Here is a 26,739-nt window from a genome sequence, read left to right as displayed (position 1 = left end):
CTCCTTCCTTAAACACTATAATTCGTACCTTGTGCATAACTTCTGCTCCATCTACTTTGCATTAAATGATCGTACCTTAAAGAAATGAATCCCTACCATGTGCATTACTGGTGTTTTTTCTTCCCCATTTGGACGTCGACTTTCATTTGTTTTTCTCTGAACTTTCTTAAACTACACATTAAAGGCATTCTTTCCAGGTTGGTAAGAAGCACAACAAGATCATTAAAGGAGGAGTAAATTTCTTCCAACACCTTGTCTGTAAGTATACATGGTTATAACGTCGTTTAAAGATTTCTTCATTCCTCCTTTTGAGTAGGGGTAACCCTCATTATAGGTCCTCTTTCTTACATAACCATTTATATAACACGTCTTAGTTAAATAAAACAACATGAGACAGTTCATTAACACTGTTAGTGATGTCTATAGTGTAATAAGTTTGTTTATTTATTGTAACAAAACTGATTTATTATTATAAATTTTATTGATTAACCAATGTTTCCAGGGAATAAATTATTTTGATGGCCACTTATCCCAACAACGTCAATGTGGTTGGAAAAAGCATTGACGATGATGACAATTGTAATGAGTTGGTTCCTACTTTAAACATGTGTTTTGACACAATGGAAGAAGCAAAGAAATTTTATTCGGTGTACGGGAGAAGATGTCGTTTTGGCGTCCGAACCAGAACTTCTAAAAAGGATGACAACAACGAATTGTACTACTTGAGATTGGTTTGTTCTAGGGAAGGTAAATATGTTTCCACCATTCGTCCAGAGGTGAAAACTCTGCCTAGTCAGACTAATCAATGTCCTACTGGAATAACCATTGCACGAAAAGAGGACAAATGGTTTTTAAGGACTGTGGTTGTAGAGCACAGTCATGACCTGTGTCCACAAACCTCCAATCTAATCCGTTCTAATAGACAATTAAACATGCATGCCAAACACACTTTGGGGGTGAATGATGATGCCGATGTACGTATTAATAAGAGTTTCCTTAGCATAGTTAGTGAAGCTGGTGGATATGAAAACATGGAATTTGTGGAGTGGGATGTTAGGAACTTCATTGGTCAACATAGAAGGTCACTGTGTAAGGAGGGTGATGGACAAGCATTGCTACATCACTTTTCAAAAATGAGAGAGCTCAATAATGATTTCTTCTACGACATATAAATGGATGAATATAATAGAATTACTAGTGTATTTTGGGCAGATCCTCATAGCCGAGCTGCATGTGAGGAATTTGGTGATGTCGTCTCTTTTGACACCACCTACTTGACAAACAAGTACGACATGTCATTTGCTCCATTTGTAGGAGTTAACCATCATGGACAATCCATTCTACTTGGTTGTGGATTGCTCTCATCTGAGGACACTTTGTCATTTGTATGGTTATTCAAATGTTGGCTAAGATGCATGGGAAACAAGGCGCCTTATAGTATTGTAACCGATCAATGTAAGGCGATGGCAAATGCAATTGAAGATGTCTTCTCTAAAACAAAACATAGGTGGTGTTTGTGGCACATCATGAAAAAGATACCTGAAAAATTTCAAGGGTATAACAATTATGTTGGGATCAAGTGTGATATAAAATCGCTTGTCTGTGACTCTGGTAATGCAACAGACTTTCACATTGGCTGGAAACGACTACTTACCACACATGGGTTAGAAAATAATGAATGGCTATGTAATTTGTATGAAGAGAGACAAAAATGGGTCCCTTGTTACTTGAAGAATCATTTTTGGGCTAGTATGTACACAACTCAAAGAAGTGAGGGAATGAATGCTTTCTTTGATGGATTTATCAATTCCAGTACCACACTTCAACAGTTTGTGGTTCAGTATGATAATGCTCTTAAATTCAAGGCCCAAAAAGAAATTGAAGCTGACTTCTCCTCTTTTAATACCAATGTTGCATGTGGGTCTCAATCACTAATTAAGAGACAATTTCAAGTTGAGTACACACATGCAAAATTTGAGGAAGTACAAATTGAGTTTCGGTCCAGGATGAATTGTTTCATCAAGAACACGGTCAAGGACTGTATTTTGAACAACTACACAATAAAAGAAGAGTACATGTGGGATGAGAAATGTGAGGCAAAATATTACCATGTTGAATTTGATCCTCTTACAAACGATACAAGGTGCTCTTGCCTATTGTTTGAGTTTAGAGGCATCATATGTCGCCATTCCTTATTGGTTCTCGGACAGGAAGATGTACATAATGTCCCCTCCAAATATGTTCTTCGTCGTTGGAGCAAAAATGTTCGAAGAAAGCACACACTTATTAGAGCATCTTATAGTCATTTGCAGCAGGAACCCAAGATGCAAAGATACCAATCGTTGTGTAAGTGGTTCTATGACATAGCTGAGGCTGCATGTGAATCTGAATGTGCTTCTAATGAGTTGGAAAAAGAATTGGAATGTGTAGGTAAAAAATTCGGTTTAACTTCATCACTGAAAAATAACATCATAAGTGAGGGAGGACAACTAAGGTATCAGAATCCTGTGACCGATACTCCATCGTACAATACATGTGGAAGCAGTGATGTACTTGTTTGCAGTCTAGTCGCGGTTAAGCGAAAAGGCAGACCGAGAACTAGCAGATTGAAGTCAGCCGTTGAAACTATAACTAAAAATGGAAATCGACTCCAAGGAAAAATTCCTCAACAACAACTGTTCAACCAGCGGTAAGTACTTCAAATGTTGTAATACTAATATTATTCATTACTTTTGTTACATGTTGGTAATATGTGTTCCTTTGTGCAATCAGGAAACCACAAGAACTACTGTTGCACAACTGCAAGAGCGCGTGGAATATTCAACCCAAACCCATGAAGTTTCCCAACTATCTAAAGTTGCTCCAATTGGATATATGTCATTGTTATCTGCCGTTCATAACAATTTAGATAATACACAATGTTGATATATATGGGTTTGGGATGATATGGTTCTACATTATCTGTTACTGGAATGATGTCCATAACCTCTATAGGTAAAACCTTCAATATAAAACACAGCACATGCAATGCAGTGGTAATCGATTACATATTTTCTGTAATCGATTACATCACTATGTTTGACAATTTTTTTTGCTCAAGACGGTTCATATCCTTTTTTTTTCTGTTATAGAGCACAATGCGCTGACAGTTACTGCTGTCACCTGACTGTTACTGCTGTCACCTGACTGTTACTGCTGTCACCTGACTGTTACTGCTGTCACCCACTACCACACTGCAATTAAATACAATTGTAACCTACTTCACTCCTTTCATAACCCTCTACCACAAACCATTTAAACTCCTACCCCCTTTGGAAATCGTAATAACCCAAATGGCAGATCGAGCTCACGAGAAAATCAGGGCTTCATCTTCGAGAAGGGGGCCTCCAGATCGGACACCGCCATCCCCACCACTCTCTCCACCAGTTACGAGTAATGAACTGTTCTCCAACGACGACCAATATGAAAGGTTCTCTACACATTTCTTTGAGCGTCCAATCCTGCAAGGGAAGTATCTTGATGATGAATTTTTTCGTGATGGTACATTCGAATTCTTCGAGATCTTGACAAAAGCTGGGCTAAATGATTTTGTCGCTTATAGACGCCACTACTACCCTGAATTAGTGCGTGTATTCTATAGCAATATGCGGGTTTCCGATTCGGGAGTTATTCGAACCGAGATCAAAAAGGTGAAAATCACAATCAAACCTTCACTTTTTCATAAACTAACTTCCATCCCTTGTGTTGGTGCTCGTTTTGAAGGAAATCTTGTTGACGAGTAGAAAGATGAATACAATTTTGTTAGTGTTAGGCAATTGATCTGCAAACCAGGTTCAAACATACAAGGTAGAATACTGACCGGGACTATGAAGTTTCAAACTAGGATACTACATTATGTACTTTGTCGTATATTAGTTCCTCGATCAACGAATGTTGCACATGCAACAGAGGAGGACATTATGTTGCTGTGGGCACTCATCAATTCTCTTCAGATTAATTAGGGGCATCTCATTCGAAATAAGATGAAAAGGGCTACCAGGGACAACGCCCAACTACCATATCCCCATCTAATTACCACATTCATGGAACACTTTGGTGTGCCTACAGAAACTGATCCTTTTACCCAAGTTAAGAACAAACAGAGGATTGGTTTGGAAGTTCTATCATCATTTGATTATCACAAAAATCATGAAGGAATTTGGGTTCCCAAAGTTGATGTTGGGAATATACAAGAACAAGTAGGGATTGAAGAAGATGTGGAAGTTGGTAATCAAGAACATGAAGTCCGAGAACCCTCTCAAAATCCACAACAAACCTCTTCTCAAACATTGAGTGAAGTCATCAAACAAATACAAGAACTCCACACTTTCGTGGGCCATAGATTTGACACAATTGAAAATCGTGTTGGAGTCCTTCAGGAAGAAGTCGTTAAATTCCGCAATCAATTTGAGAGACAACCACCTGCTTAGATTACATTTCTTTCTATAATGTTATGTCCCTTTTAATTTCAAAACTTGTTCTTTGATGTAATGTTCTTAAGTCATTCTATTAATGTACGTGGTTTTTATTATTGTTATAAAGTACTCCAACAAGTTCTTACGTTATTGAATACGTTATTTATTTATTTAATATTCAAGTATTCGAAGTTGAAGTTATTACTATAAAGATCCTTCCAGGAAACCTCAGAACTTTGGTAGAGAATGACATTTGTGTAATAGTAATCGATTACAAGTCCCTAGTAATCGATTACAGGATCGTTAATTTGTCCCAGGTTTCCCTGCCATGAACTCTGAACCTGGGAACACTGAAAAATACACTACCAAACACTATTGGGGAGTTATTCAACCATGTCTGGGTAGAGCAGACATACTTTTGCTACAGAATGAGACTTTTGTAATATTAATCGATTACGAGTCCCCTGTAACCGATTACAACACCCTTAATTTGTCCCAGGTTTCCCTGCCATGAACTCTGAACCTGGGAACACTGAAAAAGCACTACCAAACACTACTGCGGAGTTATTCAACCATGTCTAGGTAGAGCAGACATACTTTTGGTACAAAATGAGATTTTTGTAATATTAATCGATTACGAGTCCATTGTAATCGATTACAGCACCCTTAATTTGTACCAGGTTTCCCTGCCATGAACTTTGAACCTGGGAACACTGAAAAAACACTACCAAACACTACTGGGGAGTTATTCAACCATGTCTGGGTATAGCAGACATACTTTTGGTACCGAATGAGATTTTTGTAATATTAATCGATTATGAGTCCCCTATAATCGATTACAACACCCTTAATTTGTCCCAGGTTTCCCTGCCATGAACTCTGAACCTAGGAACACTGAAAAAACACTACCAAACACTACTGGGGAGTTATTCAACCATGTCTAGGTAGAACAGACATGCTTTTGGTACAGAATGAGATTTTTGTAATATTAATCGATTATGAGTCCCCTGTAATCGATTACAGCACCCTTAATTTGTCCCAGGTTTCCCTGCCATGAACTCTGAACCTGGGAACACTGAAAAAACACTACCAAACACTACTGGGAGTTATTCAACCATGTCTAGGTAGAGCAGACATACTTTTGGTACAGAATGAGATTTTTGTAATATTAATCGATTACGAGTCCCCTGTAATCGATTACAGTACCCTTAATTTGTCCCAGGTTTCCCTACCATGAACTCTGAACCTGGGAACACTAAAAAAACACTACCAAACACTACTGGGGAGTTATTCAACCATGTATTGGTAGCGCAGATATATTTGGTACAGAATGAGATTTTTGTTATATTAATAGATTACGAGTCCCTAGTAATCGATTACAACACCGTTAATTTGTCCCAAGTTTCCCTGCCATGATCTATGAATGTGGGAACACTGAAAAAACACTACCAAACACTATTGGGGAGTTATTCAACCATGTCTGGGTAGCGCAGACATACTTTTTGTACAGAATGAGATTTTTGTTATATTAATCGATTACGACTCCCCTATAATCGATTACAACACCCTTAATATGTCTCAGGTTTCCCTCCCATGAACTTTGAACCTAGGAACACTGAAAAAACACTACTGGGGAGTTATTCAACCATGTCTGGGTAGCGCAGACATACTTATCGTACATAATGATATATTTGTCATATTAATCGATTACGAGTCCCCTGTAATCGATTACAACACCCTTAATTTGTCCCAGGTTTCCTTGCCATAAACTCTGAACCTGGGAACACCTTGGTTTCCTCTTCCAAACGCATACACCTCGGACTATTTGAAATATGGTTCACAACATTTTGCACAATGACCAACAGGGTGCGCCCCTATTCAGAACACTGAAAAAACACTACCAAACACTACTAGGGAGTTATTTAACCATCTCTGGGTAGCGCAAACATACTTTTGGTACATAATGACATTTATGTAATAGTAATCGATTACAAGTCCCTTGTAATCGATTACAGCATCCTCACACCTGGACATTTCATATAACTACCACAATTAAAACTTCCCACTACTACCAAACAACAAATGGAATTAATATAACATTCAAAACTGAAACAACCACTTTCTTTATCACCAATACAAAAGAAAATTGTTCGAAATACAACTATCCATAATTAAACATCAACCTAATACTGGAATAATCACAAATTACATTAATCAATCCAGTGTAGGGAGTTCTACAAACTTGGCTTTTGTAACGTTTTCAACGTACTCTTTCCTTCATAACGGTTTCATGGCTGTAAACTCCTCCCTCACAGTCAAACTTATTGTAAAAATCATGTTGGTTACAGGGTGTACTGTAACCACCTTCATCTTTATTATTCTCTTGAAGCAGCTTAGCCTACAATCCAGATAACTCTTCTTCAAGTTCTTCAATTACAGCATCTTGTTCCTCTAGAGCATCATTAATAACTTTTATGAGTTTCGTATTGATTGTTGATTTTTCTTGTTTATTCAATTCCTCGCCATTTGAATTAACTGATGCTTTCACACATGTTTGACTATTTTCTGTCCTTGATGCACCATAATCATCAAGCATCTGCAATTTCATCCAATTACCATTACATAACACATTCATTCAAACAAATGTAATAAAACAATTAAGTACATACCACACCCGTCTCCATTGCACGTTTAATGAACTTGTCACCAACATTTATATTCATCCAATGCAAAAATCTTGGGTATTTATGTACACAAACATTCGAAGGAATGAAACGATCATAAAACCAAACCTGAAATACATCATATACGTCATAATTAGTCATCTCAATTCACAAACAACAAATAATCCATGTAAAAAATTTACCTGGAACACGTATTAAAAACCATCCACATAAACAGTGGTTGCACCTTTACCTCTATTCCACGCTGTACAAGCTTTGCATAGACTGCTAAGTAGATAATGGTACACTATACGACTGATGGACAAATTTATGAACACCAAAATATGATGTCACAAACTTGTTTTTCAATCGGCAAGTATGACCGAATCGTTCAAGTAATAAACTTGGTAAGACCAAGTATCGTTCTTCCCAAAGGACTCACGGCCTAGTTTAGTTGTGTGATTCGTTGATTACCTAAGACTTAAAGACGAAGTATTTGGATTTTATATGCAAAAGACGAAAATTAAATATGTATGCATGAAGTTTTGATCAATGGCAAAAATCAAAAGATAAACACTTTCAATGAAATATATGTATGAATATGTTGTTGGGGTTCAATTTCATCTTTTCCACTCTCATATTTTAGGAATTCAACATTCAAATCATCATTGTTAATGCCACTCTCTAAAGTACCTTTCAAGAAGGCTTCTCACTAATCACGAGTTCATACAATTCCTAGCATTCCTAATGATTAGTTCATAAGTGCAGGAGCTTAACGACAACCAATATGATATTGGGAGAAATTCCCCGGATCTAGACTTCCCAGTACGCGCCCGTATCGACAAAACCAATAATCATGCATCGAATGAGTTAAACAATGCAAGCATTAAGCAAAGAGGAAAAACCCTAACTAATGATGAAAGAAACCATAGATCATAAATAAAAGATGTAAAAACAAATTCCATATATGAGAGCTTCAAAAGATTACATTGATTCCCCAACAAACATACAGAGTTTAGTTCACCATATTCATGGTGAACCTAGATGAATAACAATGAAAGAATGAAAGATAAAACCCTAAAAAGGTGAAGAGGAAGCCTCAGCATCCAAGATCCTCCTTCAAAGGGGTGGAAGAGAGAGTGTTTGCTTCGTTCCAGCCAAAGATACCTAACCCTAGGAAACCCTAAAGCTTATATATTATTCATAAATTACAGAAAATTAGGTCCAAGCCCATAAAAGTGCCGCTCAACGGTAAAGTACCGCTCAGCGGTAAGTGCGTGAGACGTTTCTTCCCCTCAGCGGCCATTTTGCCCCTCAGCGGACCTCCCGTAAGCTCCTGATTGCCGCTCAGCGGTAAACTGCCGCTGAGCGGTGACTTCGGCTTCTCCTTTTGCACTTTTTGATGTCTTTTCTGATTTCATCTCTCTCCTTCTTCACTTCTTTCACTAAATTCACCTTAAAACCTGCACAAAAACACTGAAATCAAGCATAAACCTGTCCAGCTCTCTTATTTATGAAAATATAAAGAAAAGCATGATTTCAAGCTAGTTTCTAAGTGTAAAGGTTGCTTTTAGTGTCAATTTTAATCATGAAAATAACAGTTTTTCAACTGTTATCACAACCCCAAACTTAGAACTTTGCTTGTCCTCAAGCAAACAAGATGTAACTCAATCTTCAACCAATTCATATGATGGTTCACTCATTCAAAAATCCTCTTTTTAGATAAGTAAAAACTTCAATCAAACTTATGACCAAGAGTTCAATCAAGATGTGCACATGCTTTAGTGTTTCACAAAGTCAGTTAATACCCAACAAATGCTCTTTTTTCATGAATGACCAATCAATTAAGCATGGATGTTCATGTGCTAATGGAATATTTCCTCACTAGGTAAAGTATTTCACTCAACACACAAGTGTATAAAAGGTGATCACTCATTCACTCTACTATCACAATGTCACATGAATCAACTTTGCCTTTCATTTTACCACAATCAAAAACATTCACAAGCATGCATCATCACAAGGACTTTTCAATGGCTTATAATGTGGCTGGGCTAACAAGAAAATTGGTTTTTCTGGATCGCAAAATCCTTGAGTTAAGAGAATCATAACACACAATTATTCTTATTTTTCCCAACTTGCCTTTGCATTTGCATTGAGCTCTACTTCTTTTTCTTTTCTTCTTTTTTTTTTCTTTGCCTATACTTCCTTTTTGGCTCTTAGCTCAATGCTTTTCCTTTTTCATGTTTTCCCAACAACCCCAAACTTGAACATTTAACAATACCACACAAGATCTTCTACTTAACTCAAGGTAAAGATTTTCAATCAAGGGTTTCAGTGTATGTTCAAAGCTAAGGGTTCAAAGGATAGAACAATAAGTGTTCTCTTTTAGTGGGCTAACTTTATGAATTTGGCCAATAAAAAGGGTTCCAACAAACGGCCTTGATCATATGATGCAAAACAAGCAATTGATTCAATCATAGAAAACCTGGGCAAAGTCATTCATGCTTTCAAAGTAATAGTATTTAACAATAACAACTCTGGAGCTCAAAACCTCACATATAAGCTCATTCACATTTGACATACACATCCTGCTTAATTTCACAATCAAAATCATAATATCATGCATTTGTTCACAAAGTTTGTGAATCACCTGTATAAGCATTTTAATGTGCACATCATCTCAACATCAATCAATCAATAAGCATCATTCAGCATTACTTATCACACAATCACAGTTAATAGCAAACCATCATAACAAACCAGGTGTTCAATAGAGTACATCAAACCCTAATCTAAAAACAAAAACAAATAAGTTCAGAAAACTTAAACCACAAAAGCATAATCATATGATAGCATTTATCAGTAAATGCTATCTCAGCTCCTCATCAGTCTGAGCTGTCCTCTGTATCTTCTTCTTCTTCCTCATCTTCATCATCTTCAAATGCATCATCATCATCAGCTTCATCTTCTTCCATCTCTCTAGCTGAAGCTTCAGCTGCTCCAGCTCCTCCTCCATGCACTGGTTCCTCTGGCCAAGCTACCACATTATGGAATTCATCCATAGTTCACCTGTGGGCTGGAGGTGTATCATACATCCCCACAATCATCTCAGCAGTGGCCACCTGCCCTCTGTGAATGGACTGCAACTGAGCACCTATAAGAGACATATACATGTCCCTCATCTGGAATGGTTCTGCTTCATGTGTCTCAGCAGATGTTTGGCTCTGTGGTGGCCCTCTCTCTCTACGAGCACGGCGTGGTGGAACTGGCTGAGCTGCTTCCTCACCTCCATAGTACTACTTGTAATAAGCCTCATCAATAGCTTTTCTTGGCCTCTCAAATGGTGGAGCAGAAGTGTCCACCCCAGCTATCTTGCAAAGATGCGTGATCAAAGAGGGATGTCCTAGTGGTGCTTTGTTGTTTGAGGTATTAGCACACACACTAATCTCATCAGCTATCACCTGCCCAATATTAACGTTCAAGTTTCTGATAGCACAGTAGATGAAGAATGCCCTGCTGAGAGTAATATCTGACACATGTGAACATGGCTGAATGTTGGCATGAGAAAACGCCATCCAATACTTTGCAAGAGGAGTCAAATCCGTCCTCCTAATGTTAACCACTGAGCCAGATCGATTCCTTTGGAAGTGTCCTCCAGGTATACACAGTACTCTCTCCACATCCTCATAATCAGCACCTTCCTCCATGCAAAGAGCAAACTGGCACTGCTCACCAGCCCATACAGTGTCCAGGAAGTTATTAATAGAATCAGGATCATACCTGATAGCATGGCCTCTGACATAGCCCAAATAATTCTCAGCTGGATAATCACCAATCTTCTTTGCATTGGTGTAAAATTCCTTTACCACAACTATGTTGGCAGGTGCAGGATAGGTGGCTAGATTTCCCCAGTCATTCCCTAACACTTGCTCTCCAAATTGAGGAGCAAAGTTAGGTATCATTCCAACCTTTCTCTCCATCAGAAGTCTCCTGTCCTGAACCACCCTAAAGTGCTTCTCATGTTTCCTAGAGAGGAACCTGCTAGAGTGGGGTTGCTCTGGTTCCTTTTCCTTTCTCTTGGTTGCCATGGTTTTCAATCTTTTTCCTGAAGAGGATGCCATTCCTACATTCAAACACAAATACAAAACCACAGAACATGGTGTTAATCATTAGTAAAACATAGAACACAACTCCTTTCGAAGCTAAACCACCGCTGAGGGCCAGAATTTCCCCTCAGCGCCACCAGTGCCACATTCCAACACGCAAAAATTAAGAAAAACCAAATCTGGCAGAGTGCCGCTCAGCGGCAGTTTACCCCTCAGCGGTAACTCTGCAGATTTTTGAAATTCTTGTTTTAAAGCTGTCCTAACTCCACCCAAATGCAATTTTCAGTTTTCCAGTTCATAATCATGCAGTTTAATCGGTTCAATCATCAAATATATCATCAAATCATGCATAGAAATCAAAACCCCTAAATATTCATGCTTTGACAATCACATTCCAAATCAAAAACCCTAGAATGAACAAAATGCATTTTACTTACTTGGGTGGAGATACTAGATGCATTGAGAATGTTTCCAACCTAAGATACTCTCTTCCAACCCCAAACTTGAATGGAACACTAGTGAAAAAGTGAGTGGAAGAGAAATTTTCTTAAGAGGAAAGAGTGAAAAGATGTGGAAAACCTTGGAGAAGGTATGTGGAAATGTTTGTGCAGAGAAAAGCCTGAAAGTATGAGAACTTGCGCAGCTTAGGGTTTAAAAATACCCTAATGGGCTCGGGTCCCGCTAAGGGGAACTAAAGCCCATTCTGCGAGAGTACCGCTCAGCGGTAAATTACCGCTCATCGGCACTTTCGTGATGTGCTCTTCTCCTTCTTTTCTTAACCTACGTGCCTCCCATACTTGTCCCTCATTGGTTCCCTGCAATTCAATGTTTAAAATGCTTATGCAAACTCTAACTAAAATAAACAAACAGAAATATTCAATCAACTGGGTTGCTTCCCATGTAGCGCTTGTTTAACGTCACGAGCCTGACCCAAAATCCACCAACACCCATCAGTAGGTGCAAAATTTTCTTACCAACACCCATCAGTAGGTGTTACAAACATAGTATCCTTCAGTAGATACTTAACCACCTAGCATCCTTCAGTAGATGCTATCTTCAACAAAATAATTACAAAAATAATGTTTACAAATTAAAAATTACAAAACCAAATCAAAAGTCTTTAAATCCACTGGGTTGCCTCCCAGCAAGTGTAAGACCCATGAAAAAAAAAATATTTAAATTTAATAAATAGTTATTTTTTTTATTTTTTATTTTTATTTTTATAAAGTTAATAAAAGTATGGTAAAAAAAAAATAAAATTAAAATTTATGATAGGTAACAATAATAATAATTTCAAAGGAAGGAGTTTAAAAATTTGAGAATTTATTTTAAAAGTTAAAAAAAAAAAATGAATGAATAGTAAATAGTAAAATAGTGAATAGTGAATAGTGAATAGTGAATAGTTAAAAAAAAATATTAAAATAAATTGTGGAAGAGGACACTCCACGTAGAATCAATTATTCAGAGATAAGAATGGTGAATAAAAAAATAATTTTTGAATAGTAAAAATGAATAGTAAAAGTGAATAGTAAAAATGAATAGTAAAAATGAATAGTAAAATTTTTTGGCTATAAATAGCCAAGGGGGGAGGATGAAGATTTGCACCAAAATTCTAGGGAAATTGTGAGAGGAGAGAGTTGGAGGAAATTCTAGTTGAAGAGGGGAAATTCTGGAAGTTTCTGGAGAACGGTTTGAGAAGAGGAACCTAAGTCTGGAATAGAGGTAAGGGGAGTTACATTTTGTTTGATATTATTTTGAGTCTTGTATATGTTGCTTTTAGTTTATCTTAAATCTTGAATGTGAAGTATTTTGTTTCTGTATGATTTTGAATTTTGGATGAGAACATGCTTCTTTGTTTAGATCCAAGTGTGATAGTTGTAAAATGTGATGTTGATTATGTTATGCCATATGTATGCTATTAATTGTTTATTGTTGTATTTTTGGATGGATTAGAAGTTGTCTAACCGGCTCTGCCAGATTCAACTTCTTGTTTCCCCATACTTTATATTGTTTTCCTTATTCGTTTTTATTTTTGGAAGGATTAGAAGTTGTCTAACCGGCTCTGCCAGATTCAACTTCTTATTTCCCCAAACCTGTTATTATTGTTATTATTTAATTACATTGTATTCCTGGAAGGATGAGAAGTTGTCTAACCGGCTTTGCCAGATTCAACTTCTTGTTTCCCCATAACTTTTATTGTTCTATTTAATTTTTTTTGCATCTTCCTGAAAGGATGAGAAGTTGTCTAACCGGCTCTGCCAGATTCAACTTCTTGTTTCCCCAAGAAATTTTATTAAGATTATTTTAATGATCTTCAAACAATTGATTCTTCTCCGGTGACAATTTATAGTAATATTTTATTATTGTTAATTTGTTTGTAATATATTTATCTTGTATGATTTCTGTGATGAATGTATTTTATGATGTTGATATGAAATTATGCATCTGAACATGATATGAGTAGTATGAGAAGATTTTGTAATGGTATGGTATGAGTTGATAAATATGAACATGATATGAGTCTCGCGGAGAGATTTTGTAGTAGCATGGTATTGTGTACACGTTGATGTTGAGGGTCCTGTATGGAAGGTCATCCTGGATACTCTAATAACTCTCCAATCTCAAGTAGAGAAGGATGAGTTAGGTGGTGAGAGGGGCAGGAGGTCCTTGTCTATGTCCCAATTTTGGACATAGTGTTAACGGACTAACCTTGTGGTTGACAAGTTGTATCTGGCCATGATTTTTAGTATGAGGAGTGGAGGTCATCACAAGTGCACGACCATCCGAGACTTCCATCAACGTTAGCTCCGGATAATTGAGTCTAGCAAAAAAAATCATTTTCATAAATATGAGTTAGGCGTAGTAGTAGTATCATGCCTCATTTTAATAATTGGTTGCATGGTAGCTCACCCTTATTTATTTGTGCATGTACCGGAAAAATCATATTTTTGCGATGATCGTATAACGTATTTGTTATACGGGAGCAGATGAAGGAGCGTCGTCTAATCCAATACAAGTGAAGACGGAGGAGGAAGGATAGTAAAGAAAAACTCGGGTTATCTTTAAGTTGAAATCTGAGTTTAAATTTATGTAATTAATGTGAGATATTTTATATTTTCAAATGAATGACTGTAGAAATGTTACAGTTTTCATATTATTTATGTAATATCAAGTATGAGAATTTGGGATGTTACATTAGTGGTATCAGAGCAGTTCGTCCTTAGAACTTGCGGGTTGTGTGCCTTTCCGTGAAGAGTTGAGTATAAATGACATGAATTGTCATGTCTTTCGAAGTTTAAAACATAGAATGAGTGCAACCGACTTAAGGTTTTAAGAATAGAAAAGCATCTTGATAAAGAGAAATGAGGGTGCACACTCATGACTTTATCAAAGAGGAATTTCCTTTCTTAATTCTGAAGGTTTGAAGTAAGAAAGAGTTAGAGTTTTAGTGTTGTTTCCTGTAGTAATTCATGTCTTGTTCTTGCCTTTGTGGTGGTGTAATGTGCTCTATAATAGTAGAGGAATGCAGATTCAAGGACAACTTGAATTGTATACCTTTATTAGAATTAGTTTAAGCCTTTGAGACAAATTCTTGCCTCGAAGATAAGGTGTTAGAAGACTAAAAATTTAGGCTTCAAAGGAAGAGTAAAGATGTTGGTGTTTAGAAGTAATGTTTTAAGAAGTTTTCCAGAACCAAATCAGGAGATTAGATATCTTACGAAGAGTTGAGTTCAAAGGCTAGATTAAGAGAAGCTCTGGATAAGCATGAATGTAGCAAGGTTTGAGAAATCAGTTTCGTTTACTATATCAGTAACATTAAAAGTCATAAGAGAAGGAAGTGTTGGTGAGAAACGGAGTGGCATTGTGTGAGATTGGTAACATGGATCGATGTATCAGTAATGGTTGGAATCTCAATAAGATAGTGGTTAAAAAAAATAAATAAATAAATAAGTAGAAGAAGAAGATTTTGAGAAGCAGTCAGATAAGGCATAGAGTATAGAAGAAATGAAGTATTTTAAGATCTTAGTCTAAGTGAATAATTGTCATTCTTTCATAGATTTAAGGCGTGATCATAAGAGAGGTTTGATAGTTTCAATTCGATTTTAGGTGGTTATGGTTTTAAGAAGTGTTGAGTTTAAGGAAAACAAACGATTATATATATCAGAAGTTGATCAAGTTAAAAATGGGTTTAACGAAGATAAGTGGTGAAGAAAAGACAAATCTTTATGGTGTATGAATCCTTGGTTGGTGTTGTGAAGTAGGTATTAGAATTTTCACATGATATTATCTTGGATTATTAGTCTGTGTGTAATTTACATATATTATGTCTAGTATAGGGTTGTTGTAGTACCGTTCAGTTAGGTGCTGATTTAGTACTGTTTGGTTTGTTACCGTTCGGTCAAATGATTATTGGGAATCGTTCGGTCAAGTGTTGAGTTGTTACCGTTCGTTCAAATGATTATTAGGTTCCATTCGATTAAACTCGTTTTAAGATGGTCAGTTTTAGGAAATTAATTTTCTTAGATAAAATTCATCAAACAGTGGGTATGCGTAAAATGTAAAAAGTATAGAGAGCAAGAAAATTCAACACAGAATTTTTATCCTGGTTCGATTCAAAAGAATCTACATCCAGTTGATAATCACAATAAAGAGTGATTAACGTTTTCACTAAATTTTTTTAAAGATTTACAATAGAGTGAATAAAAAGAATGATAAAAACTCTCCTTCGGCAAACGAACCAGAACAGCGCAGATTAAAATCTTCCTTCGATAGACGAACCGGTAGTTGACCGTCTTGACAACTCAAAGAGAACCGCTTCGATTTTCCACACACTGTATTCTCAAAAAGCTCATAGCTATTTCCTTAGAGTTTTAGAAGAACCTTATATAGCCAACTATTCTGAAATCACAGAGATGAATTATAATTGTCATAGATAAACGATTAACCATTACCCCGAAGATGGTCTTACCCTTGTAATAAATAAAATCTATCTTACACTACTTAAACAAATTAATGCTACTAGAAAAAAAAAAAAAACTGATAGATCTGACTTACCTTACCGTGAATCAAGAGAAAGAAAAAAAAATGATAGTTAGTTAGTTTACGTTAGATTTAATTAATAATACTAATAATACTACTACTACTAATAATAAAGATGTTCTAGAGTCGATCAGAAGTGATCGTTAATTATTACACTCCAACAAAAATAAAATAAAATAAAATCATAAAGACTATTCATCGGTAGAAGGCGGTCGTAAGGAAAGCCCCGTGGAAGGAGCTTTGATGCGAAACGGCATGGGTGGAGTAACTTTCTCTTCTTCTTCATGTATAGCGGGGATGGGAAAGAGATCTAGGAGCCTTGGAGTCTGTGGAATTACCCATGAAGGATCTTCGGTAGTGAAAAAAAAAAAATTTATAATAATAATAATAGTAGTAGTCAGAGATAAATAAAGAAAATTAGAAAAAAAAAAAAAAAAAGGTTTACCATACATAAACGGCGGAAGGAGGGCATATGAAGGTTCAGATGTACCAGGGACGTTTTGCGGCAAGCGTCGATGTTTCACCCGATTTCCATGGTTTTGAAACCAACAATAGACGCTATATTCTCCAACTTCTCCGTACTCCTTGAGTCGTCCTGTAATCTCGCGAATTTGATCTCGACTAGGATTAATGATCCCATGATTGAAGATGTTCAGCAAGATTCCAACTTGTTCCGGGGTAGATCGCCATCGTTTATGAACTGTCTTGGCTTCCATATCCATTTTCTAAGTTTTTGTGCATAAAGTAAAGTAAAAGTAAAAAGATTTATTACAGTGAAGTCAGGTTCCAATTTAAGTTAAGTTTTTCATTTTGCTTCTTCTTGTTAGTTCAATTTTCATTGTCCAATTTTTGAAGTCTCAATGTCCAAAAATAGATCTGTTTCACGGTCCTCGCAAATGTTCCTAAACGGATCTACGTTCGTGTCCATTTTGTGCATACATATAAAGTTTTTTTTTCTAAAGTTTCATTTTTACGGGGTACGTGGCGTTGTTCTACCCGATTGTCTCTACCATACCTTCAAACGAAGGGAGATTAACGTCTGGTTTCCAGCCGATATACCCTTATCTTTGTTAAGACAGTGTATTCTTAGTTTTAGTTAATAAAAAATGAAAAATAGTAGAAGAAGAAAGCAAGTAAAGGAGCAGAAGTAATATAACGAGCGGAAAGTAAAGAAGAGAGTAGAATATAATTGCGAGTAATAAAAGCTCAGAAAAGAAAAAGTGCATGAAAGGAAGCAAGAAGAAGAAAGGAAAGAAAAGAAGCAAGAAGTAAAGAAGAAGGAGAAGCTGGGTAAAGGAAAGGAAAAGATAAGAGAAAAGAAGTACTTACTCGAGGCGGAGCAAAGCCCTGGAACATAAAGATTGAAGCTTGTCGAAAGGCTCTCCGATCTATCACACTCAGTCGTTCTAATCCCACAAGCTCTCACACTCAGAACTCTCAGCGCTCAGATCTCACTCACACCCAGAGGATCGCTCGAAAGCTCTCTCACTTAGAAGACCTCACACTCTCTCACACACTCAAAAATCGCAACGCCTCAAAGTGTCGCTCAACGCGGTTCGCTCCTCCTTATATAGCCAAAATCTCACTGTGCCCACAGTTCCGGTCAGGCATACCGGAGGCTTCAATAGTATCGGTTAAAAAAAAATAATAATAATAAATAAATGGTAGTAGTATCTAATCTTTTCTGCATTTTGGAAGTATAAAATATTCAAATTAGAAAGGATCTTCTAGTAAAATAATTTAACCATTCGGTATAGAAGGTCATATGATAAAATGGTTTGGAGAAATATCAACTTAGTCAGAGTGGTTTGGAATAGGAAAACAGGTGACTATACATGGGAATTAGAAGATGATGTAAAACATTCTTATCCCCATCTTTTTTTGTGAAGTGTCGAATTTTCGAGGTCGAAAATTTTTGTTGTTGGGGAGAATGTAAGACCCATGAAAAAAAAAATATTTAAATTTAATAAATAGTTATTTTTTTTATTTTTTATTTTTATTTTTATAAAGTTAATAAAAGTATGGTAAAAAAAAAAATAAAATTAAAATTTATGATAGGTAACAATAATAATAATTTCAAAGGAAGGAGTTTAAAAATTTGAGAATTTATTTTAAAAGTTAAAAAAAAAAAAAATGAATGAATAGTAAATAGTAAAATAGTGAATAGTGAATAGTGAATAGTGAATAGTTAAAAAAAAAAATATTAAAATAAATTGTGGAAGAGGACACTCCACGTAGAATCAATTATTCAGAGATAAGAATGGTGAATAAAAAAATAGTTTTTGAATAGTAAAAATGAATAGTAAAAGTGAATAGTAAAAATGAATAGTAAAAATTTTTGGCTATAAATAGCCAAGGGGGGAGGATGAAGATTTGCACCAAAATTCTAGGGAAATTGTGAGAGGAGAGAGTTGGAGGAAATTCTAGTTGAAGAGGGGAAATTCTGGAAGTTTCTGGAGAACGGTTTGAGAAGAGGAACCTAAGTCTGGAATAGAGGTAAGGGGAGTTACATTTTGTTTGATATTATTTTGAGTCTTGTATATGTTGCTTTTAGTTTATCTTAAATCTTGAATGTGAAGTATTTTGTTTCTGTATGATTTTGAATTTTGGATGAGAACATGCTTCTTTGTTTAGATCCAAGTGTGATAGTTGTAAAATGTGATGTTGATTATGTTATGCCATATGTATGCTATTAATTGTTTATTGTTGTATTTTTGGATGGATTAGAAGTTGTCTAACCGGCTCTGCCAGATTCAACTTCTTGTTTCCCCATACTTTATATTGTTTTCCTTATTCGTTTTTATTTTTGGATGGATTAGAAGTTGTCTAACCGGCTCTGCCAGATTCAACTTCTTGTTTCCCCATACTTTATATTGTTTTCCTTATTCGTTTTTATTTTTGGAAGGATTAGAAGTTGTCTAACCGGCTCTGCCAGATTCAACTTCTTATTTCCCCAAACCTGTTATTATTGTTATTATTTAATTACATTGTATTCCTGGAAGGATGAGAAGTTGTCTAACCGGCTCTGCCAGATTCAACTTCTTGTTTCCCCATAACTTTTATTGTTCTATTTAATTTTTATTGCATCTTCCTGAAAGGATGAGAAGTTGTCTAACCGGCTCTGCCAGATTCAACTTCTTGTTTCCCCAAGAAATTTTATTAAGATTATTTTAATGATCTTCAAACAATTGATTCTTCTCCGGTGACAATTTATAGTAATATTTTATTATTGTTAATTTGTTTGTAATATATTTATCTTGTATGATTTCTGTGATGAATGTATTTTATGATGTTGATATGAAATTATGCATCTGAACATGATATGAGTAGTATGAGAAGATTTTGTAATGGTATGGTATGAGTTGATAAATATGAACATGATATGAGTCTCGCGGAGAGATTTTGTAGTAGCATGGTATTGTGTACACGTTGATGTTGAGGGTCCTGTATGGAAGGTCATCCTGGATACTCTAATAACTCTCCAATCTCAAGTAGAGAAGGATGAGTTAGGTGGTGAGAGGGGCAGGAGGTCCTTGTCTATGTCCCAATTTTGGACATAGTGTTAACGGACTAACCTTGTGGTTGACAAGTTGTATCTGGCCATGATTTTTAGTATGAGGAGTGGAGGTCATCACAAGTGCACGACCATCCGAGACTTCCATCAACGTTAGATCCGGATAATTGAGTCTAGCAAAAAAAATCATTTTCATAAATATGAGTTAGGCGTAGTAGTAGTATCATGCCTCATTTTAATAATTGGTTGCATGGTAGCTCACCCTTATTTATTTGTGCATGTACCGGAAAAATCATATTTTTGCGATGATCGTATAACGTATTTGTTATACGGGAGCAGATGAAGGAGCGTCGTCTAATCCAATACAAGTGAAGACGGAGGAGGAAGGATAGTAAAGAAAAACTCGGGTTATCTTTAAGTTGAAATCTGAGTTTAAATTTATGTAATTAATGTGAGATATTTTATATTTTCAAATGAATGACTGTAGAAATGTTACAGTTTTCATATTATTTATGTAATATCAAGTATGAGAATTTGGGATGTTACAGCAAGCGCTCTTTTAACGTCATTAGCTTGACCCAATAAAGTTCAAGTTCCCTCTTCTTTATAGTTGATGTTGTCATTCCACCAACTCCTCAGCTGTTTCCTCTGAACTGTCTTGGTTCTTCTAGAATATGGAGACTCTATCTCTATCATCTCCTTCTCTTTAAAGCCCTTCACAACCCACAACTTGTTCTTGATTCTTACAGGTGAGCCAAGTTGGAGTTTTCTTTTCTCCCAGTCACTAGGAATTTCTCCTCCTCTTCCAATATTTTCTTCCTTGGGTACCTGAAACAACAAACAATGGTTACCTGAAATCTTGAGATTTTCATCTTTATGGCTAGTCATGGGTGCATCTCGAAATGCAGCTTTATAACTAGCTTCTTCCTCCCTTGCTTGCGTCTCATCTTTGAAGACGTCTACCACCACTCTCTCCTCTCTGTCCTGGAGCACCACTATACCTTCATTTACATGAATAATAGCTCTGGCCGTTTTCATAAACGGTCTTCTAAGTATGATAGGTATCTTCTCTGTCTCCATCTTCATCACCACAAAGTATGCCAAGAACTGAAATTTGCCAACACAAACTATAATGTCCTCTGCAATCCCACATGGCTCCTTTGAAGATCCATCAGCCATTACTAGGTTAACCTTTATAGGTTTCACATTAACATTGCCGATTTGCTCCAGTAAAGAGTAAGGTATCAAGTTAACACTTGAACCTAAATCAAGAAGAGCTTTCTTCACCCTTTTCTTCCCTATGGTACAAGGGATAGAAAAACTGCCTGGGTCTGTTGCTTTAGGAGGGAGTGACTCTTTTTTAACAGTTATACACTCCTTTGCTTCATCATCTCTACGTCTTTTCTTTGTAGAGATGTTTTCATCAGATTTTGTGTAAACTGTGATTTGCTGTAGAATCTGCTCCCAAGGTGCATCATTATCCACCATTCTGAATAATTCTGTGAAGTCCAGTTGTTTCCCTTGATGGATTGGAAAAGGAAAAGTACTTTTGCTCTCTATTTCTCTTCTCTCTTCTGTATCTAACTCAACTTTCTCATTATTAACACTCTCTACCACCTTGCACTCTTCTCTGGGGTTAACCTCAGTATTAGCCCCAAAATTTCTATTTGGCCTTTCTTCCACCTGTTTGGTGATCTGCCCCATCTGAGTCTCCAAATTTTTGATAGCAGCTTCAGTGCTCTTTTGGGTAGACTCAGTTTTCTGTATGAAATTGCTAAGATTTTCCTCCATCCTCATGGATTTTTCATTAAGCATAGATAACTGTTGCCATAAGGTGGGTTGCTGCTACTGCTTATTATATTGACCAGCTTGCCCAGTTTGCCCTTGACCAATACTTGGGTGTGGTTTCCACCCCTGATTGTAGCTCCCTTGACGATACTGATTGGTCATGTAGTTTACATCCTCTACGACTTCAACTGGAAAGGCACATTGACCATTGATATGGTCGCCTCCACACAATTCGCACAACTGGGTTTGTACCTGTGCAGCAGTTTTCAACTCTTTGGGTAATTGTGCAAGAGTTTTGGTCAGAGTCTCCAGCTGTTGAGTTAGAATTTTGTTTTGAGCTAGCATGGCATCATGTGTCTGTATTTGGAGAACTCCTTTTTGCATAGGAGCTCCTCTCTCACTGTGTAGCTCATTATCACTAGTAGCCATGTTTTCTATAATCTCTGTTGCTTCCTCTAGAGTTTTCCATTTAATATTGCCTCCTGCTGAGGCGTCCAGCATCATCTTGGTTTGTGAACCAAGCCCTCCAGGGAAAGTTAAGACTACTTCCTGATCTTCAAAGCCATGCGTGGGTGTTTTTCTTAGCAAGCTTTTGTATCTGTCCCATGCATGCCCCAGTGATTCTTCCATACCCTGCTTAAATGAAGAAATCTCTTGCTTGCCTTTTGTCACCTTAGATTGTGGGAAGTACTTGTTTAAAAATTTTGTGACCACTGCTTCCCACTCTGTGAAACTTTCTTCTGGGAAAGAATTCAACCAAAGCTTAGCATTGCCTCCCAATGAAGAAAGGAAACAAGCTAAGTTTGATGGCTTCATCTGGCACCCCATTAATTTTAACTGTGTTGCAAATCTCATTGAAGGTTGTGAGGTGCTCATATGGGCTTTCATGAGATGACCCATTGAATTGATTGCTTTTTACCAGTTGGATTAGTGCTGGTTTGACCTCCATGTTAGCTGCATTGACTCTAGGTTTAGCTATACTGTTAAAGTGCTGAGGTCCAGCTATATTGGTGTAGTCAGCAAGAGTTCTTCTGATATTATTGTTCTCCATATTTTCTGTGCTATGAACAGAACCTTGTGGTGATGGTTGTAACAGAGTTTCCGGAGGAAGGAAAAGTTCTCTAGATGTTCGGATTCTTCTCCTCCGTCTACTCTCGTCTAGACCTTCAAGAAGAGGTTCTGCTGTTTTCTTGCTCCTAGTTCGAATTGCCTCCTGCATACACAAGAACACAAAACCCTAGAATATTTGGTTAGCACAAAAAGATATAGGAGAAGATAAAAACAGAAAACAGAAAATAAAATAAAATAAAATAAAAACCAAAAAAATAAAAACAGAAAATAAAAACAGAAATTCAAAATTAAAGTCAAAGATAATTATTAATCACACAAATTAACCAGTTAAACCACGAGTCCCCGGCAGCGGCGCCAAAAACTTGATGAACAAATTTATGATCACCAAAATATGATGTCACAAACTTGTTGAACAATCGGCAAGTATGACCGAATCGTTTCAAGTAATAAACTCGGTAAGACCAAGTATCGTTCTCCCAAAGGACTCACGGCCTAGTTTAGTTGTGTGGTTCGTTGATTAGCTAAGACTTAAGAACGAAATATTTGAAGTTTAATATGCAAAACAGAAAATAAACATGTATGCATGAGATTTTGATCAATGGCAAAAGCAAAAGACAAGCACTTTCAATGAAATATATATATATATATATATATATGAATATGTTGTTGGGGGTCAATTTCATCTTATCCACTCTCATATATTTTAGGAATTCAACATTCAAATCATCATTGTTAATGCCACTCTCTAAAGTACCTTTCAAGAAGGCTTCTCACTAATCACGAGTTCATACAATTCCTAGCATTCCCAATGATTAGTTCATAAGTGCAGGAGCTTAACGACAACCAATATGATATTGGGAGAAATTCCCCGGATCTAGACTTCCCCGTACGCGCCCGTATCGACAAAACCAATAATCATGCATCGAATGAGTTAAACAATGCAAGCATTAAGCAAAGAGGAAAAACCCTAACTAATGATGAAAGAAAGCATAGATCTTAAATAAAAGATGTAAAAACAAATTCCATATATGAGAGCTTCAAAAGATTACATTGATTCCCCAACAAACATACAGAGTTTAGTTCACCATATTCATGGTGAACCTAGATGAATAACAATGAAAGAATGAAAGATAAAACCCTAAAAAGGTGAAGAGGAAGCCTCAGCATCCAAGATCCTCCTTCAAAGGGGTGGAAGAGAGAGTGTTTGCTTCGTTCCAGCCAAAGATACCTAACCCTAGGAAACCCTAAAGCTTATATATTATTCATAAATTACAGAAAATTAGGTCCAAGCCCATAAAAGTGCCGCTCAACGGTAAAGTACCGCTCAGCGGTAAGTGCGTGAGACGTTTCTTCCCCTCAGCGGCCATTTTGCCCCTCAGCGGACCTCCCGTAAGCTCCTGATTGCCGCTCAGCGGTAAACTGCCGCTGAGCGGTGACTTCGGCTTCTCCTTTTGCACTTTTTGATGTCTTTTCTGATTTCATCTCTCTCCTTCTTCACTTCTTTCACTAAATTCACCTTAAAACCTGCACAAAAACACTGAAATCAAGCATAAACCTGTCCAGCTCTCTTATTTATGAAAATATAAAGAAAAGCATGATTTCAAGCTAGTTTCTAAGTGTAAAGGTTGCTTTTAGTGTCAATTTTAATCATGAAAATAACAGTTTTTCAACTGTTATCAACGACCCCAACAAAAAGTTCCCAAATCACTTATTTTATCAACAATTTCAAACAAAATTGGGAATATTGTTCTACTGCGATTAGGAAACAATACCTCAATAATTGCTACCAAAATGTACAACCTACAAATATCTATTGAAGGCAACTTTTTGTGTTGCTTCAAAATAAATTCATATACCAAATCCAATTCATATTTTCCATCACCAAAGTACTTCCGACAATGACTTTCACTAAGTTTGTTTTCATTCAATTTAATCTGCTCACCGACCAAACCCAACCCTAGGCTTAAGCTAACATCTATTTCCTTGAATTCAACAAATTTATCTCCAAAACTAAAACCACCTCTGTCATCATCCCATCTAATCAATAAATCGCTAAAACATTCCTTCCAATCTTAATATTATCACGTAATTCTAAAAGCCATTGAAAGTGAGTCTTCGAGATTATGGACTTCTGCTCCTCACTCAAAATGTCATTCAAAGAAGCAATACGTTTCGTTTTCAATGAGTGACGAACAAACAACTGCAAAAAAAAATGTATTTTGGTACAAATAACCAACGTAAGTCACAACCCAAAAGCAAGACACCAAAAAAATTACCAACACCAAAAAAATTACCAACACATGCAACACCAAAATCCCCTCCCCAAAATACGAATACGGAGACACGAAAAAGTTCATACCTTGTTCGAACAACCATTGTCACCGGACGAACCCATTGCATAAAAAGGTAACAACTTCCACCAAATCCACACCGAACGACACAACGTTAATCTCTAACTCAAACAAAGAAGACGAGTTCACAGAGACACCGAAGGAGACAACCATAATCTACAAGTCAAAGAAACAAACCCAATGTCCACAGAGATTCAAACGAAAACAATGGTGACAGGGAAGCAGGAGAGAGAGATGTTGAAAACAAACGAAACCCTCAAAATGGAGGAGGAACAACACTGCTATGAAGAGAGAAGTTGAAATGAAATTCAAATCCCTAAAATGGAGAGAGAAGAGGTTGATAAGGACAGAAGATAGAGTTCGAAAATGAAGAGGGCAGTTTCAGAATCCTAACTTCTGGCCCCTCCAAATCAGATTTTTAATTACAAAAAACATTCAAATTCGACCAATTAAAAGTTGACACGTGGCGTTGTCAAATTTTTGTCAAATTGGCGTTCTTAGAATATCGCGATCCTATTTCAATAATACTTAAAAAAGTAAACTACTCACATTTATGACCATTTTATTATAAAACACAATAATATTAGTTATTTTGTTAGTTATTTCTTTACAAATTCTACATTAGTTGGGATTTTCAAAAAAAAATTTCAATTTGTTAAAAATATTTAATAAAAATATTTGTATATATTTATATACAAATTAAATTTTGTCTGAATTTGGGGAGGAACAAAACTGTATAATTTTTAAAAAAAGTTAGAACTAATACAAAATAAAAATACAGGGACCAAATTGAAACAAAATAAAAATACAAGGACTAAATTGAGACAAATGCAATGACATATGTCTTGACATTGACACATGGCACTGCCAATGTCATGTCACACTGTCATTGCCACGTGGTACAATATTAGCTTGACACGTGACATCTTTTTAAAATTAAAATAAAAATAAAAAAAATAAAAAAATATTTAAAAAATTCAAAAAAACTACGAGTTGATATGTGGCACATCTTTAACGGTATTAGTATAAAACTAACGACAATGATCTAATTACTTCAATTTTTCAAAAATAGAGTCTCGTGAGACAAAAAACAAATAAGGGACTTATTTTAGAAAAATCACCAAAAATAGAGACTACCTGAATGATTAAACCTTTATTCAACATAAACCAAACATCTCAGCTTCTCAACCCCATTTGGCTCCATAACTGATCGTTCATCCTATCCTGAACGATCTCAGTCAATATAAGCCTCATTTGGCTTCTTCTCAACCTTCTTTGGCTTCATCATCATAGAATCTTTATGCTTCATCATGTTGGCCAATCAGCCTCTCCAGTACGACTACATCCAACCTTAGTAAAATAGCTGAATTTGTTTGGACGTATAGCTTCATTTCAACCTAATTTGGCTTCAACACATATTGTGCACACTTGGCTCTCGCTTAGACTATTGAAATGTGCGACCATGTTTGGGCTCAAGTCATGGCTCTTGATTCAACCTCAATTGAATGGCCACATACAACTTCTTTGTGAATGAATGTTCGACCTCTCTTAAAAGGGCTTGGTCAATCAGTACCGTAGCCTAATTTGGGTTCTTCCGAGCCTTACTCGACTTTATCATCAACCTAATAATATGGTTTGTTTTAACCATGCAATTTGACCATTCAGTTTCCTCTTTTTAGGTTTCAAGAACAAGTATAGCTCGGTCAGGTTTGTGAAGAAAGATTTCACCCAAATGAACCCTTGTCACAC

At 36.3% G+C, this 26,739-nt stretch overlaps 2 protein-coding genes across 2 annotated transcripts; both read left to right on the top strand.

Moving 5' to 3' along the window:
- The first annotated feature begins 518 nt into the window (after nt 1-518).
- LOC124845192 (protein FAR1-RELATED SEQUENCE 4-like) lies at nt 519-1,172 on the top strand. Its single transcript, XM_047322257.1, has one exon. The coding sequence runs from the start codon at nt 519-521 to the stop codon at nt 1,170-1,172; it is 654 nt and encodes a 217-aa protein (XP_047178213.1).
- Nucleotides 1,173-3,186, top strand: LOC148193884 (protein FAR-RED IMPAIRED RESPONSE 1-like). Its single transcript, XM_088096399.1, has 3 exons — nt 1,173-2,689; nt 2,773-2,838; nt 3,132-3,186. The coding sequence occupies exons 1-3, from the start codon at nt 1,173-1,175 to the stop codon at nt 3,184-3,186; spliced, it is 1,638 nt and encodes a 545-aa protein (XP_087952525.1).
- The last annotated feature ends 23,553 nt before the right edge of the window (nt 3,187-26,739 follow it).

Source organism: Vigna umbellata, chromosome 8 (assembly GCF_029865625.1).
Source record: "Vigna umbellata cultivar VRB3 chromosome 8, Vumbellata_1.0, whole genome shotgun sequence".
NCBI classification, from domain to species: domain Eukaryota; kingdom Viridiplantae; phylum Streptophyta; class Magnoliopsida; order Fabales; family Fabaceae; genus Vigna; species Vigna umbellata.
The sequence above is the reverse complement of the archived record's forward strand: the minus strand, read 5'-3'. Positions and strand labels throughout refer to the sequence as shown.

What these genes read in the sequence shown, in the direction of transcription:
- LOC124845192 (XM_047322257.1), top strand. Translation starts at nt 519, where the DNA reads ATGGCCACTTATCCCAACAACGTCAATGTGGTTGGAAAAAGCATTGAC.
- LOC148193884 (XM_088096399.1), top strand. Translation starts at nt 1,173, where the DNA reads ATGGATGAATATAATAGAATTACTAGTGTATTTTGGGCAGATCCTCAT. An exon ending in CAACAACTGTTCAACCAGCG is followed by an intron (nt 2,690 to 2,772) that starts GTAAGTACTTCA and finishes TTGTGCAATCAG; the next exon opens with GAAACCACAAGAACTACTGT. An exon ending in ATTCAACCCAAACCCATGAA is followed by an intron (nt 2,839 to 3,131) that starts GTTTCCCAACTA and finishes TTTCTGTTATAG; the next exon opens with AGCACAATGCGCTGACAGTT.